At 44.5% G+C, this 17,868-nt stretch overlaps 1 protein-coding gene across 2 annotated transcripts in view; it reads left to right on the top strand.

The window, feature by feature from the left end:
- The window catches only part of LOC112260328 (calsyntenin-2), a 283,471-nt gene that overhangs the window by 210,968 nt on the left and 54,635 nt on the right, over positions 1–17,868 (top strand). For both annotated transcript variants that reach the window (XM_024435349.2, XM_042328627.1), the window contains 4 exons: positions 1,477–1,626; positions 8,818–9,003; positions 10,636–10,893; positions 11,866–11,987. In XM_024435349.2, coding sequence (XP_024291117.1) covers positions 1,477–1,626; positions 8,818–9,003; positions 10,636–10,893; positions 11,866–11,987 — 716 coding nt within the window. The remainder of the gene's footprint in view (positions 1–1,476; positions 1,627–8,817; positions 9,004–10,635; positions 10,894–11,865; positions 11,988–17,868) is intronic.

The raw sequence follows: 17,868 nt of genomic DNA, 5'->3' as shown, positions 1-17,868 counted from the left end.
AGGTCTTATTTAGGGGCTTCATAGCAAAGGGAGTGAATACATAAGCACGTACCACTTTTCCTTTATTTAAAAAATAATAATTTTAAACAAGTAATTTGGACTATTTTATGAATGTCCATTACATGAAATCCAAATAAAAATCAATTTAATTTACAGGTTGTAATGCAACAAAATAGAAAAAAACCCAAAGGGGGTGAATACTTTTGCAAGGCACTGTATTTGCACGAATTGAGTGTGAGATTGTGTTGCAATGGGAGATGAGGCTGGGACTGGAGCTCCATCATGTAAGTGGGGACTCGTGGACTGAGGCTTGCTAGCTGTCACTGGTGATGTCTCATTTGTAACTTACCCTAGCTGGGTTATGTTCTATCATGGTGTGAGATGTATCACAGCTACAGTAAATGTATCACATTTAATCAAAGACAAACAATGCCACCCCTCAGAGCCTGTTTCCTCTCTAGGTTTTCCGAGGGAGTTTTTCCTAGCCACCGTGCTTCTACATCTGCGTTGTTTGCTATTTGGCATTTTAGGATGGGTTTCTGTATGAGCACTTTGTGATTGCTGATGTAAAAAGGGCTTTATAAATACATTTGATTGATTGAGCTCTCCCTAAGGTGTCATTTAGGGTAGAATCCACACGACTCAAATGTTTGCCTTAATCGTGCATTGTTGTCAATAGGAGATTTCCCGCAAAATAATGAGTTATGCCTGCTCACCTTAAGTTAGGGTTCAGCCCGTAGAGACCAGTGCAACCACCACAGCTATTGCAGTCTTCATCGAAACCCTTAGCACTCTGATTGCTTGTATGGAACTACATCTGAATAAAGGCGTCCTTTTGATTCACTGCATGGCATTAATCTCCACAATCAGCACTAACAACGTACCACTCCACTAACTCTCCGACCCAGATTCATAGTAGTAAGTGAGAGACTGAGATATCCTCCTTTTTGAGGGTACATCATCTTCATAGGGTCCATCTGGGAGTGGAGCTGTCCAGGTTTGAGGGCTCACACCGCTCCTGACCTCCTCTCCTCTCCTTGACAGCTGCAGAGCTGCCTCCAGGGCAAGATTCATAAATAAATGCCAACCAGCATCAGCATCAGGACCATAGAGATACAACTATAGAGAGGCTGATGTCATAGGACCTCGAACCATAGTTCCTCTCTAGTGCTCTATCTCTATGATCCAGACACTGACATACTCTCAGACAACCAAACTGGCTGTAGAGGTTGCCAGCTAGTTGAGCAAAATAGCCTCCGTTTAGGGAAGGTGGGAAAACAAAGGCTAACACACTTAGATGTTAGAGTGTGATGAGGATATTCATTTGGATAGGAGAGCAACTCACTGAAATCGATGAACATTACAGTAACTGAATTGATTTACAGACGATAGCAGTGAGTTGAATTGTCTTGAGTGCATCCCTCACGCTTGTGATGTTTTTCTTTTTTTACCTTCATTTCTCCTCTCCCTCATTAGGCAACATCAGAAACACGGAGCGACTGAGCTACGACAAGCAGCTGCGCTACAAGATCATGGTGACCGCCTTCGACTGCGGCCAAAAGAGGGCGACGGAGAGTGTGGCGGTGCACATCGATGTCAAGCCCGTCTGCAAACCTGGCTGGCAAGGTCAGTGGCATCACAGAGGAAGACTGTTCACACTGCAAAGATCTAAGTTGCAGATCGCAAAAGTTAGTAACAGGTTGCTAATCATTCAATAAGTAGTTTGGCTTCCCCAAAGTTAGAGGCTACCACACTGTAGCAGAAATCAGTTTACTCCTCACAAAATTGCCGCCAGCATGACTCAGGGTACTTGCTTACAGCACTATCAGTGTCTCTGCGTTTTGCCTTGCACTGTTCTTTTCTCCCTCTGCACCCATGACCCAGTAGTGTTCTAAGAGGAAGAGGAGCTCTCATCATCCCTGTGAGGGCTTATAACTACACTATCACACTCCTTGCTCTGGATCGTACAGTCCTCCTCGATTCTGTTTACCCGAGCAATCCAGGTCAGGGGCCCCTGTGGAGAAGGGAAGAGGGGAATACAGCATATCCCGTTTTAGAATAAACCCCCAAGAGGGAAGAAAACATTGTTTAAGGAAAGCCGGTGGAACTTGACTGGATCTTGTCTCGTACCACTGTAGCAGTCACACAGTTAAAGCCTTCACAAGCGGACAGGGTCCCCCCCCACTGCTTCCCTGTCAAAGACGTCATTAGGCCACTTCACGAGAAGAAAGGCTGGGAAGACGCCTTCATCTAATTACAAGAAATCTCTCCGTTCCTTAAAGGTTGAGTCCGCATTGGCAAAGTTCTCCCCAGCGCCTTTGTTATTGTTTTGGTATTGTTGATGAAACGAAGGTTGAGGCGGGTCAGGCAGTGTGGGGGAAAAAAACATGTTTTAAACGGTACATATTCTGTTGTTCTGTCACGCGTGCATTGATGTCCGAGGGGGGGGGGGCTGTTAGTTGTTGTAATATCCCAAATGGACGTGGCAGTTACACCAATTAAGGATTTCAGATTTAAAGACAGTGTGTGATTCCTCTTGCTGGAAATGTAGCTTGAAATGGGGCCAGAGTTTTTCCATTACCTGAATGAAGGCTCACACAGTAGTGGGGGGGTAGCTTGATACTAAAGGGCAGCTCTCCATGAGACACTCACTGTAAATGTCACACTCAAATAGAGCTATATCTAATAGTCCTCAAAGTCATGGCAACAGACGGTACATACAGCTGCAAAGTACTGTACAGAAAAGTGTGGCAATCCCACAATCTTTTTGTTTTAAGAGAGACATTGGTCGTACCCTTCAGACCAATAAGAAACATGAACACGTTATACTCACAAGAAGCTCATAAATGTTGCATAATGGGCCGTAATGTGTAATAATTCCAGCCATAATCCCACATAGGCTAGTAGCCATTAATCTTGGCATATATAATCATAAATACAAGATGTAATAAGGCGTTAACATATTATGCCCATGACTTACATGGCTATATATTCCATCAAGTCATTTATTTGACCTTGTAACCAGATAATGAAATGTGTTGGAGTATGATTTGTGTCATTGAACAAGAAAAGCCTTGTGTAATTGAATAGAAAAGCCTTGTGTAATTGAATAGAAAAGCCTTGTGTAATCGAATAGAAAAGCCTTGTGTAATCGAATAGAAAAGCCTTGTGTAATCGAATAGAAAAGCCTTGTGTAATCGAATAGAAAAGCCTTGTGTAATCGAATAGAAAAGCCTTGTGTAATTGAATAGAAAAGCCTTGTGTAATCGAATAGAAAAGCCTTGTGTAATTGAATAGAAAAGCCTTGTGTAATCGAATAGAAAAGCCTTGTGTAATTGAATAGAAAGTCTATTGAAATTATAGCTCTATTTGAAATCGTGCATGCAAGATTTCTATGGTCTTCAAGACAACACCAACATAGTATATGTTCATTACCAGGTTAGATAGACGGACGGACGGACAGACAGATAGATAATTGTATTGTGCTCCAAAAGAGAAAACTATACTGAACAAAAATATAAACACAACATGTAAAGTGTTGGTCCCGTGTTTCATGTGCTGAAATACATTTTCCCTATGCACAAAAAGCTTATTTCTCCCTAAAATGTTGTGTACAAATTTGTTTACATCCCTGTTAGTGAGCATTTCTCCTTTGCCAAGATAATTCATCCACCTGACAGGTGTGGCATGTCAAGAAGCTGATTAAACTGCATGATCATTACACAGGTGCACCTTGTGCTGGGGACAATAAAAGGTCCCTCTAAAATGTGCAGTTTTGTCACACAACACAATGTCTCAAGTTTTGAGGGAGCATGCAATTCTCATGCTGACTGCAGGAATGTCCAACACAGCTGTTGCCAGAGAATTTAATGTTTATATCTCTACCATACATCGCCTAAAATGCCATTTTAGAAATTTCAGCCCAGGACCTCCACATCCGGTTTCTTTACCTGCGGGATCATCTGAAGGATGTGGGGAGGGGGGGATATTCCTGTCAGTTATTAAGCCCTTTTGTGGGGAAAAAAACTAATTTTAATTGATTGGGCCTGGCTCCCCCGTGCGTGGGCCTGGTTCCCAAATGGCTGTGCCCGTTGCCCAGTGAAATCCATAAATTAAAGCCTCATTTATTTGTTTCAATCGACTGATTTCCTTCTATGAACTGTAATTCGGTCTAATATTTGAAATTGTTGCATGTGGCGTTTACAGTTTTGTTCAGTATACAACATGAGTATAACTCTTAATTAAAATCACAGGTGAAATCCTGTACCTTTTCTGTGCTAGCCTTCTAACAACATCCTTTCTCTGTCTGCCTCTCCCTGGGCATGTCATTTCTCTGTCTGCCTCTCCCTGGGCATGTCATTTCTCTGTCTGCCTTTCCCTGGGCATGTCATTTCTCTGTCTGCCTCTCCCTGGGGCATGTCATTTCTCTGTCTGCCTCTCCCTGCCTGGACATGTCATTTCTCTGTCTGCATGTCATTTCTCTCTGCCTGGGCATGTCATTTCTCTGTCATTTCTCTGTCTGCCTCTCCCTGGGCATGTCATTTCTCTGTCTGCCTCTCCCTGGGCATGTCATTTCTCTGTCTGCATGTCATTTCTCTGTCCCTGGGCATGTCATTTCTCTGTCTGTCTGCCTCTCCCTGGACATGTCATTTCTCTGTCTGCCTCTCCCTGGGCATGTCATTTCTCTGTCTGCCTCTCCCTGGGCATGTCATTTCTCTGTCTGCCTCTCCCTGGACATGTCATTTCTCTGTCTGCCTCTCCCTGGACATGTCATTTCTCTGTCTGCCTCTCCCTGGACATGTCATTTCTCTGTCTGCCTCTCCCTGGGCATGTCATTTCTCTGTCTGCCTCTCCCTGGGCATGTCATTTCTCTCGCTAAGTGTTTGGCCTAGAGTATATGACGGAATAGACTCGACAGCTGTCAACTCTCCGCTCTAAACACAGCAATAAAATGGCTATAACTGCCCCTTAGACTATAAAGAAGGCCTGGTGCGGACCACAGATACATATGGAGGGTAATCGAAATGTAAAACGGGCGACAAAGATGACAGACGAAGCCGAGGGGAGGTGAGGCCTTCCTGCACTGGAGTTGTCAAGTTCCTTGAGCTTCTAATTCCCCTCTTGCGCTCTCCATTTTCCGCCATCTCTCTCATCCTTTCTCTCTTACTACATCTACCTTTCTCTCGCCCTCTCTGTTCTGTTCTCTCCATCTCTCTGGTCATTATGCCACCTATCATGGCAGATCCTTCTAGCCACCCATCCCATTTTTGCATTTTCATGCCATTTCCTGGCAATCTGGCATATCACTTTGGTCTGGTATAGAACCATCAACATCCCTCTAGACTTCTTCTGACGATTGCCTCAGCACTTTTCATTTTACTTCCCCACTCTTCTTATTCTACTGTTTCACTTATTTTCGTATTCTATTCCCCCCAGTTCTTATACTCTCATATTGCTGTGTGAAAAGGTCTGGGGGCTCCCTACCTGGTCTATGCATCCTTTTGATACAGACACTCTGATTTAAAATATTTTATCTGTAGTTAGCTGGTCTTGGTCTGCCACTCAATAGTATCGTTATAGAGATACCTGTAAACACAATCTTGTTTGTGACATAATTGGGCAGTGATTCATGTCAAATTAATCCCGTTGTGGTGATGTGTTAAATCAAATCAAATCAAATTTATTTATATAGCCCTTCATACATCAGCTGATATCTCAAAGTGCTGTACAGAAACCCAGCCTAAAACCCCAAACAGCAAGCAATGCAGGTGTAGAAGCACAGTGGCTAGGAAAAACTCCCTAGAAAGGCCAAAACCTAGGAAGAAACCTAGAGAGGAACCAGGCTATGTGGGGTGGCCAGTCCTCTTCTGGCTGTGCTGGGTGGAGATTAAAACAGAACATGGACAAGATGTTCAAATGTTCATAAATGACCAGCATGGTCGTATAATAATAAGGCAGAACAGTTGAAACTGGAGCAGCAGCACGGTCAGGTGGACTGGGGACAGCAAGGAGTCATCATGTCAGGTAGTCCTGGGGCATGGTCCTAGGGCTCAGGTCCTCCGAGAGAGAGAAAGAAAGAGAGAATTAGAGAGAGCATATGTGGTGTGGCCAGTCCTCTTCTGGCTGTGCCGGGTGGAGATTATAACAGAACACTGCCAAGATGTTCAAATGTTCATAAATGACCAGCATGGTCGAATAATAATAAGGCAGAACAGTTGAAACTGGAGCAGCAGCACGGCCAGGTGGACTGGGGACAGCAAGGAGTCATCATGTCAGGTAGTCCTGGGTCATGGTCCTAGGGCTCAGGTCCTCCGAGAGAGAGAAAGAAAGAGAGAATTAGAGAGAGCATATGTGGTGTGGCCAGTCCTCTTCTGGCTGTGCCGGGTGGAGATTATAACAGAACACTGCCAAGATGTTCAAATGTTCATAAATGACCAGCATGGTCGAATAATAATAAGGCAGAACAGTTGAAACTGGAGCAGCAGCACGGCCAGGTGGACTGGGGACAGCAAGGAGTCATCATGTCAGGTAGTCCTGGGTCATGGTCCTAGGGCTCAGGTCCTCCGAGAGAGAGAGAGAGAGAGAGAGAGAGAAAGAGAGAATTAGAGAACGCACACTTAGATTCACACAGGACACCGAATAGGACAGGAGAGGTACTCCAGATATAACAAACTGACCCTAGCCCCCCGACACATTAACTACTGCAGCATAAATACTGGAGGCTGAGACAGGAGGGGTCAGGAGACACTGTGGCCCCATCCGAGGACACCCCCAGACAGGGCCAAACAGGAAGGATATCTCCAACCACCAACTTACCATCCTGAGACAAGGCTGAGTATAGCCCACAAAGATCTCCGCCATGGCACAACCCAAGGGGGGGCGCCAACCCAGACAGGACGACCACATCAGTGAATCAACCCACTCAGGTGACGCATCCCTTCCAGGGACGGCATGAGAGAGCCCCAGTAAGCCAGTGACTCAGCCCCTGTAATAAGGTTAGAGGCAGAGAATCCCAGTGGGAAGAGGGGAACCGGCCAGGCAGAGACAGCAAGGGCGGTTCGTTGCTCCAGAGCCTTTCCATTCACCTTCCCACTCCTGGGCCAGACTACACTCAATCATATGACCCACTGAAGAGATAAGTCTTCAGTAAGGACTTAAAGGTTGAGACCGAGTTTGCGTCTCTCACATGGGTAGGCAGACCGTTCCATAAAAATGGAGCTCTATAGGAGCAAGCCCATGTAATGCTTTGTAGGTTAGCAGTAAAACCTTGAAATCAGCCCTTGCTTTGACAGGAAGCCAGTGTAGAGAGGCTAGCACTGGAGTAATATGATCAAATTTTTTGGTTCTAGTCAGGATTCTAGCAGCCGTATTTAGCTCCAACTGAAGTTTATTTAGTGCTTTATCCGGGTAGCCGGAAAGTAGAGCATTGCAGTAGTCTAACCTAGAAATGACAAAAGCATGGATTAATTTTTCTGCATCTTTTTTTGGCCAGAAAGTTTCTGATTTTTGCAATGTTACGTAGATGGAAAAAAGCTGTCCTTAAAATGGTCTTGATATGTTCTTCAAAAGAGAGATCAGGGTCCAGAGTAACGCCGAGGTCCTTCACAGTTTTATTTGAGACGACTGCACAACCATTAAGATTAATTGTCAGATTCAACAGAAGATCTCTTTGTTTCTTGGGACCTAGAACAAGCATCTCTGCTTTGTCCGAGTTTAAAAGTAGAACGTTTGCAGCCATCCACTTCCTTATGTCTGAAACACATGCTTCTAGCAAGGGCAATTTTGGGGCTTCACCATGTTTCATTGAAATGTACAGCTGTGTGTCATCCGCATAGCAGTGAAAGTTAACATTATGTTTTCGAATAACATCCCCAAGAGGTAAAATATATAGTGAAAACAATAGTGGTCCCAAAACAGAACCTTGAGGAACACCAAAATTTACAGTTGATTTGTCAGAGGACAAACCATTCACAGAGACAAACTGATATCTGTGTTATATATGTGGTAGCATGTTCATTAGCATTGAGAGCAAAGTTGATCATTGTAGCATTATAGCATTAGCTACAGGAGAAACATTCCACTGAGCAGCCTAAGACCTGATTTAATTTAAACTCAGAATGGTCAGCCTTTCTTTCTTTTTGTGTCAGATAAGGGTTATTGGTTTGATATGGAAGACCATGATAGCAGACCCCGTTCATACGTGTTGCCAACACTCAATTGTGTGGATTAGCAAGCACATGGATTAGCAAGCACAGTGGGTTAGCAGTTAGCATAGCGTAGCCTCCTGTGTCAGAACCTCACTTCCCCTTAAGCTTCTTGGTGTGTGAAGTCATCTGTCACCTGTTTAGCTTTAGTGAGGAGTGCTCCGTGATGCCTTCAAATTCAGAGGCTGGCTCTGGTATTCAGTGGAACCCTTTTCCTCTGTAGCATTGGCTCTGTGCTGGAGCTAGCCTGGCTATAGTAGTGAAAGATACTGTAGGATAAAATATGCTGAGCTGAAAACAGGCTAAGGGTCTGACCTTCACCCAAAGTGAAATACCAAACATGCAAATGGTGAATAATACAACAGTGGGAGAGCCTGGCCAGTGGCTGAAAGCATTTATCGTTTCTAGGTGATTATTTGTATTTCTTACTGTTTCAGAAGTAATTAAATGTTCTATTTAGAAATGTTTGTATCTACAGTAGCGCAATAGTGATCAAATATTTCAGTACAGTTATGCCCTATCAAGCCAGTTTTGGAATCTGAATTACTAAGCATTAGGAAAAATACATGTTCTATTGGGAATAATAAACTATATATTTCTCCTGTTCTCCCAGGCTGGAACAAACGAATGGACTATGAGCCCGGAACGGGAAGCAAGCAACTGTTTCCCAAGATGCACCTTGAGACTTGTGACGGCCCGCTGTCGGCGGTGAGAGCCATGGTGGAGCTGCAGACCAGCCACATTGGGAAGGGCTGCGACCGAGAGACCTACTCTGAGAAGTCCCTACAGAAACTCTGTGGTAAGCCACAAGGGAAAGAGAGAAAATAAAAGAATCAAATGTTCTCATAATATTTCATCCTGTGTTCAGTTGCACATTGTGTAATGCGTTAATTACACTTAATGCGTTAATTACAATTGGGTGTGTTGTTTCTATTTCACTCAACTCATTAATGGTTGTAACTACTCTAAATTCTAATGTTTTGCCACGTTGAGTCATTTCATTGTAATTTGTAAATCTACAGGTAGGCGGCAGGTAGCCTAGCGGTTAAGAGCGTTGAGCCAGTAACTGAAAGGTCGCTGGTTTGAATCCCTGTGCTGACTAAGTGAAAAATCTGTCTGTGCCCTTGAGCAAGGCACTTAACCCTAACTTCTCTCTCCTCACGATCACAGTGAAAGTCCTGCTCTATAAGAGCATATGCTAAATGAAATGTCTATATTTGATCAAACGTATGAATCATTGTTATTAATAATTCTGGGAGGAAATCTGCTCAAGTGAACATTTTCATTGTGAAGACTTGAAAATGTGAACTGTCCCAGATTTTCTATATATTTCTTTCTTGGATTTTATTTCCTGTAGTGAAAAACTGAAGCGTGATATGGTTGGTTTAAAAAAATGTATATGCAGCAATAACAGTTTCTTGTTCGACTCGAGCCTAAGTCTTTATGTGTTTGAGTAATGGCTACACCTGCATACTTGATATGTTCATTTGGATGCAGAAGTCTTTCCCTACTCCTTTAGTATGCAAAGTTTGCAAGCCAGGAGCTTTTCCAAAGCTCCATAATCGTTATCTAATAAGCGACAAAACAAATTGTAATAGCAACATTGATTTCTGTGAGAGTACAAATACCGGTACACATAAATAGAGAACACACAGAGATTGCTCAAGAGGGCCACCATGTTATTTTCTAGAGCTACTTTAAAGATAATTGAATTTGGTCAACATCCTACCGTTCAATTTTGAAAAATTTGTCCAAACAAAAAAAAAATGGGTAGAAAAAAGGACTTTATTTCCTAAGCAGAGAATGGTTGGAATTTTGAATAATTCATAGCTTTCATGGTCAGACGTGGGCTGGTCAATACAAAAAATAATATGAAAAGAAGGCAGGGGTCACAGATTTGACAAGGCCTTCTGAAAACTCTGCAGAGTGAGAGTATGAGACTGAATCTCATCAACTTCTCTCTCCTCCTGATCACAGTGAAAGTCCTGACACAGTTTAAAGAGGCCTGGGCGTGGATTTATGCGTCCCTATCGATTGACAGGCTTGAATGTGGCATAGTTTTAAAAGAGCTGGCCTGTTTCTTCAAAGGGGTGGGTCGGGGTGTGGATTTCGGGGACAGAAACAAGTGTCTTAACATACAGGGTCATTCATCGCTCGTTAGATTCATACTGTCAACTCTTGTGTGACATGGAGAGGGTGACGCTGTGGTGAGAAATAGACAGATGTCAAATACCTTTTCCAATGAAGAGACTGTTCTGCAACAGTTCAGCATCTTATCTCCCGTACGACACCCTGCATGGACATCGTGGGATTAGAGGTTTTTAGGTATCTTCCTACTCAAACGTTACAAGCATCCTTTCAATCTTTGTGTCACTTTTCGTGTGTCAAAATGTCACCCACGGACTGTTCTCATCTTTAATTGGTCCTCCAGGTGCGGCGTCCGGCAGCACGGACCTCCTCCCCGCCCCCAGCGCTTCCACCAATTGGACGGCCTCGCTGCTGACAGACAGTGGGCGGGATAGCGACCTCATCTTCCGCTTCGACGGGCGGCAGGCCTCCAACGTGCCGGAGCGGGTGGTTCCACAGAACCTGACTGACCAGTTCACCATCGCCACGTGGATGAAGCATGGGCCCAGCCCCGGTCTGAGGGCTGAGAAGGAGACCTTGCTCTGCAACTCTGACAAGACCGGTGAGAGCAGGAAGGGGTTCATTTGTGGGATTTGATCCATCCTAGTTCATTGTTAATCAAAGCATGATTTTATGGTGGTGCGGTGGTGGAGCTATTGCCCAAATTGAGGCTATTTATCTTCTGTCACAAGATTTTAAGAGAGAATCAAAGCAATAGCCACTATTCCAGCTACTATTTATTGTTCAATGTAAGGTATAAGAAAGGAGCTTCCAATGTGAAGACAGTTGGCGCCCAACGTGGTGGCGTAGTCGCGTAAATCCAGAGGTTGTTTTGTCATCTGTCGACCACTTCTAGTTTCAGAGTCAGACTAAGTGGAGCTGTGAAGGTGTGACTGGAGACAGGCGGCCTGACAGGCTCTTATTGATTCCATCGAGCTCTCCTCTCACACTGAGCGAAAAGGAGAGTCCATCAATATGCACGGCCAAAACAGCCCTGTGTGTAACCCCAGCGGCTCCAAGGAAAAGCACAGGGGGGGGGGGGTTTATGATGAAAAGTGCCACCATGAGAGAAAAGCTGTGAAGTCACACACCTCATTAGCGTCCCACAGGGCCTTTCACAATGTCACAATGGCACAGGGAGCTTGTGACATTTATTGAGCTTCCTCGTGAAGTGGCAGGGTTTAATTCAAAGTGGCACACGTCAATAGCATTTACAGGACATTTTGCACCAATAAGCTCCTTTGTCCATAATGACAGATATAATTTCAGATACCACTTTAGCAGAGCATTTGTATAACATCATTTATTTTCACTCTTAACTGTGGAAAATAGCTTTTTTGGTTGAATATCTTGAAATATTTATTTTATTTTATGCAGTGTACCGTCTAGAATGTCTATGTTTTTCTGTGAATGAGAATAGAGGATATCTCTATTCTGTTCTGGCTAGATAAGGAAGTTATCATAACTCAAACGTTTATGAATGTTATAAGCCTGTAATTGCCAGTTTCTGTAACATACCCATATCCTTCTACAGAGATGAACCGGCACCACTACTCCCTGTACGTCCACAACTGCCGTCTGGTTTTCCTGCTCAGGAGAGACTTCACCCAGGTTGACACCTTCCGCCCTGCAGAGTTCCACTGGAAACTGGAGCAGGTGAGCTGACCTATGACCTCTGACTTTTGACCCAGGAGAACCTCCACTGTTCCATTGTCTATACTAGCATACTACTTAGAATTAGGGCCGGCTCCAGAACGAACCGGTTGGAGGGGCATTTGATTTTCATACGGGGCACGTTTTTTCCCCCCACTGGACCTCCTATGTGGATATATTGGACATTTTAATTTGTTTATATATATTGTTACAACTATGAAACAGAAAGCATTGGTGTTGGAACCATCAAGACGCACGGTCAGCAAGATGCATGGTCAAATGGTGACAACGTGTGTGCTTGATAATAGTGAAAATCATCACAAAATAAATAATGGCATAGTGAATAGAAATGTTAATATGACAGCAGTCAAAAAGTCCATTGTCAGTTGGAGCATGCCCATGTCACATAGCGTAAACAACGAAAGCAGTTGAGTTGCATTTGCCTATTTTTTGTTTCTTGCTTGAGATGTAGGACCTACTCTCTCAGTGAGGACATTTTGTGCAGATAATAGCCCGTGGAATTCTCACCAGCTTGTTCTATTCCAAATGGTGCCATCCTCTCTCCGGTCTCACCGTTCCATTTGGTGGTGGCGTGGGCACCTGCTCACTGCTCACAGTTCTGTCTTTTTTTGCACTTAGGCCTCGGAGGTGTAGGTTCAGGTTGAGGCTCAGAATCAGAAGAATACTCATCGGGCGATGTCATCCTGATTCATTTCTTCCACACCATCTGAGCCGTTTTCATTCAGATTCTGTAGCAACACTAACGTAGCATCCATTGGTCTTGGTCTTCTTGCCATTGTAAATTACTCACGCTCTCACCGTGTACTACAAGTAGGCCAGAGTAGACTGATAACAGAGTACATAACATTTTGACATTAGAATTAGAATCAATCAATGCCATAGAATGGCCCGCACTGTTCTTGATTCGCAATTGGTGATTACATAATTATGCATCATTTGTTTCCCCTTGCTCATCAACTCATCCATTCTCCCTCATCATACTTTATTTATTTAATCTGTTATTGTATGTGTGAAATTAGTTTCGGTATAGTTTAGGTTCACTTTCAAGGCAATTATCAGGGTGATTATGAACTGGGCACGGCATCTATCGTCAACTATTGGGAGGAGGGGAGCAGGCCCTGCTGTCGAGAGAAGGAGGGGCAACGGGGAAAACCATATAAAAAAATGACCTGCCCTCCTATAAGCTAAACAAGCTAAACACCTTCTTCGCCCGCTTTGAGGATAACACAGTGCAACTGACACGGCCCGCTACCAAGGACTGTGGGCTCTCCTTCTCCATGGCCCGAAGTGAGTAAGACATTTAAGCATGTTAAACCTCGCTAGGCTGCTGGCCCAGATGGCATCCCTAGCTGGCTGGTATGTTCATGGACATGTTCAATCTCTCCCTATCCCAGTCTGCTGTCCCCACATGCATCAAGATGGCCATCATTGTTCCTATACCCAAGAAAGCAAAGCTAACTGAACTAAATGACCCCGTAGCACTCACTTCTGTCATCATGAAGTGCTTTGAGAGACTAGTCAAGGATCATATCACCTCCACCTTACCTGTCACCTTAGACCCACTTCAATTTGCTTACCGCCCCAATAGATCGACAGACGATGCAGTCACCATCACACTGCCCTATCCCATCTGGACAAGAGGAATACCTATGTAAGAATGCTGTTGATTGACTATAGCTCAGCATTCAACACCATAGTACCCTCCAAGCTCATCATTAAGCTTGAGGCCCTGGGTCTGAACTCCATCCTGTGCATCTGGGTCCTGGACTTCCTGATGGGCCGCCCCCAGGTGGTGAAGGTAGGAAACACATCAGTGACAAACTGAAATGGTTCACCCACACAGACAGTGTGATGAAGAAGGCACAATAATGCCTCTTCAACCTCAGGAGGCTGAAGAAATTTAGCTTGGCACCTAAAAGACTCACAACCCTTTACCGATGCACAATTGAGATGGGCTTTCCTCAATTCTATGGGCTTTCCTCTGACACCGCCTATTATATAGGTCCTGGATGGCAGGAAGTTTGGCTCCAGTAATGTACTGGGCCATATGCACTACACTCTGTAGCGCCTTATGGTCAGATGCCGAGCAGTTGCCATACCAGGTGGTGATGCAACCGGTCAGGATGGTCTCGATGGTGCAGCTGTAGAACTTTTTGAGGATCTGTGGACCAATGCCAAATCTTTTCAGTCTGCTGAGGGGGAAAAGGTTTAGTCTTACCCTCTTCACGACTGTCTTGGTATGTTAGGATTATGATAGTTCGTTGGTGATGTGTACAACTAGGAACTTGTAACTCTCGACCCGCTCCACTACAGCCCCGTCGATGTTAATGGGGGTCTGTTCAGCCCGCCTTTTCCAGTAGTCCATGATCATCTCCGTTGTCTTGCTCACGTTGAGGGAGAGGTTGTTGTCCTGGCACCACACTGCCAGTTGTCTGACCTCCTCCCTATAGGCCTACCATCGTTGTTGGTGATCAGACCTACCACTGTTGTGTGGTCAGCAAACTTAATGATGGTGTTGGAGTCGTGTTTGGCCACGCAATCATGGGTGAACAGGGAGTACAGGAGGGGACTAAGTACACACCCCTGAGGGGCCCCCGTGTTAAGGATCAGCGTGGCAGACGCGTTGTTGCCTACTCTTACCACCTGGGGGCGGTCCGTCAGGAAGTCCCGGATCCAGTTCCAGAGTGAGGTGTTCAGTCCCAGGATCCTTAGCTTAGTGATGAGCTTTGTGGGCACTATGGTGTTGAACGCTGAGCTGTAGTCAATGAACAGCATTCTCACATAGGTGTTCCTTTAGTCCAGGTGTGAAAGCGCAGTGTGTAGTGCGATTGAGATTGCGTCATCTGTGGATCTGTTGGGGCGGTATGCGAATTGGAGTGGGTCTAGGGTGTCCGGGAGGATGCTGTTGATGTGAGCCATGACCAGCCTTTCAAAGCACTTCATGGCTACCGATGTGAGTGCTACGGGCGGTAATCCTTTAGGCAGGTTACCTTCGCTTCCTTGGGCACAGGGACTATGGTGGTCTGCTTGAAACATGTAGGTATTACAGACTCGGTCAGGGAGAGGAGTCAAGAGGTGTCAAACTGTCAAGTGAAGTCACTTAACAGTTTGTCCGCGCATGCTTTGAGTACACGTCCTGGTAATCCGTCTGGCTCTGCGGCTTAGTGAATGTTGACCTGTTTAAAAGGTTTTGGTTTTGGTCTACCGAGAGCATTATCACACAGTCATCCAGAACAGCTGGTGCTCTCATGTATGCTTCAGTGTTGCTTGCCTCGAAGCGAGCATAAAAAGATAAAAGGCTTTTAGCTCATCTGGTAGGCTCGCGTCACTGGTCAGCTCGCGTCTGGGTTTCCCTTTGTAGTCCTTAATAGTTTTTAAGCCCTGCCACATCCAACGAGCATCAGAGCCGGTGTAGTAGGATTCAATCTTAATCCTGTATTGCCGCTTTGCTTGTTTGATGGTTAGTCTGAGGGCATAGCGGGATTTCTTATTAGTGTCCGGATTAGTCTCCCGCTCCTTGAAAGCGGCAGCTCGGGCCTTTAGCTCGATGTGGATGTTGCCTGTAATCCATGGTTTCTGGTTGGGATATGTACGTACGGTCGCTGTGGGGCGATGTCATGGTGTACTCCTCAATGCCATTGGATGAATCCCGGGACATATTCCAGTCTGTGCTAGCAAAACAGTCATGGAGTGTAACATCCACGTCATCTGACCACTTGCATATTGAGCAAGTCACTGATACTTCCTGCCTTCGTTTTTGCTTGTAAGCAGGAATCAGGAGGATAGAATTATGGCCAGATTTGCCAAATGTAGGGCGGAGGAGAGCTTTGTATGCATCTCTGTGTGTGGAGTAAAGGTGGTCTAGGATTTATTTCCCTCTGGTTGCACATGTGACATGCTGGTAAAAATTTGGTAAAACTGATTAAAGTTTGCCTGCATTAAAGTCCCTGGCCATTAGGAGCGCCTTTTCTTGGTGAGGATTTTCTTCTTTGCCTATGGCCTTATAGAGTTGGTTGAGAGCGGTCTTAGTGCCAGCTTCATTCTGTGGTGGTAAATAGATGGCTACGAGTAATATAGAGAGAACTCTCTCGGTAGATAGTGTGGTCTACAGCTTATCTTAAGGTACTCTACCTCAGTCAAACAATACCTTGAGAATAATTTAATATTAGACATTGTGCACCAACTTATTGAGAAATAGACACAGTCCCACCTATCTTCTTACCAGAGGTAGCTTCTCTGTCCTGCCGGTGCATGGAAAATCCCATCAGCTCTATATTATCCATATCGTCGTTCAGCCAGGTCTCGGTGCAACATAAGATATTACAGTTTTTAATATCCCGTTGGTAGGATAATCTTAATCGTAGGACATCAATTTTATTTTCCAATGATTGCACGTTAGCAAGAAGAACAGATGGCAGTGGGAGTTTACTTGCTCGCCTACGGATTCTCAGAAGGCAGACCGATCTGTGACCCCTTGTCCTGCGTCATTTCTTCAAGCAACTTACAGGGATCTGTGCCTGTTCCAGTGAGTAGCAGTAGTTTCTTCCAGCCCGCGGTGAGTAATCGCTGTTCTGATGTCCAGAAGTTATTTTCGGTCATAAGAGACGGTAGCAGCAACATTATGTACAAAACAAGTACAAAAATAAGTTACACAAAAAGCAAAGAAAACTAACAAAATAGCACAATTGGTTGGGAGAATGTAAAACGTCAGCCATGTTCTTCGGCGCCACTGCCTGTTCACCCCGCTATCATCCAGAAGATGAGGTCAGTAAAGGTGCATCAAAGCTGGGACCGAGAGACTGAAAAACAGCTTTTTTCTCAAGGCCATCAGATTGTTAAATAGCCATCACTAGCACATTAGAGGCTGCTGCCTATATACATTTCTACTGTTATTCTACAGTATCTTAGTTTATGCCGCTCTGACATTGCTCGTCCATATATTTATATATTCTTAATTCCATTATTTTACTTAGATTTGTGTGTATTGGGTATATGTTGTGAAATTGATAGATATTATTTGTTAGATATTACTGCACTCTCAGAGCTAGAAACACAAGCATTTCTCTACACCCGCAATAACATCTGCTAAATACGTGTATGTGACTAATACAATTTTATTTGATTTGAGTACCAGTTCTGTATGTGATATTAAGGTTCTAACAACGCCAGTGTGCATTATAGACTTATTTAGGAAAAGTCAAGGACGGAGGGGGGCTTGACTTTAAAAATGGTAGAGTAATACATTTTTTTCATTCATGAGCAGTCCAAATGACTGCTTTAGTGGTTCTATTGTGGGATTTATAGTAACAACTGTGAGCATGTATTAGACTACCTTTTAACAACATTGACGAATACGCTGATACGGTGTGCGAGTTCATTAGAACGTGCGTTGAAGATGTCGTTCCCATAGCAACGATTAAAACATTCCCTAACCAGAAACCGTGGATTGATGGCAGCATTCGTGTGAAACTGAAGGCACGAACCACTGCTTTTAATCAGGGCAAGGTGTCTGGTAACATGACTGAATACAAACAGTGCAGCTATTCCCTCCGCAAGGCTATCAAACAAGCTAAGCGCCAGTACAGAGACAAAGTAGAATCTCAATTCAACGGCTCAGACACAAGAGGCATGTGGCAGGGTCTACAGTCAATCACGGACTACAGGAAGAAACCCAGCCCAGTCACGGACCAGGATGTCTTGCTCCCAGGCAGACTAAATAACTTTTTTGCCCGCTTTGAGGACAATACAGTGCCACTGACACGGCCTGCAACGGAAATATGCGGTCTCTCCTTCACTGCAGCCGAAGTGAGTAAGACATTTAAACGTGTTAACCCTCGCAAGGCTGCAGGCCCAGACGGCATCC

The sequence above is a fragment of the Oncorhynchus tshawytscha genome, linkage group LG10 (assembly GCF_018296145.1).
Source record: "Oncorhynchus tshawytscha isolate Ot180627B linkage group LG10, Otsh_v2.0, whole genome shotgun sequence".
NCBI classification, from domain to species: domain Eukaryota; kingdom Metazoa; phylum Chordata; class Actinopteri; order Salmoniformes; family Salmonidae; genus Oncorhynchus; species Oncorhynchus tshawytscha.
This window is presented reverse-complemented; position numbering and strand designations above follow the sequence as displayed.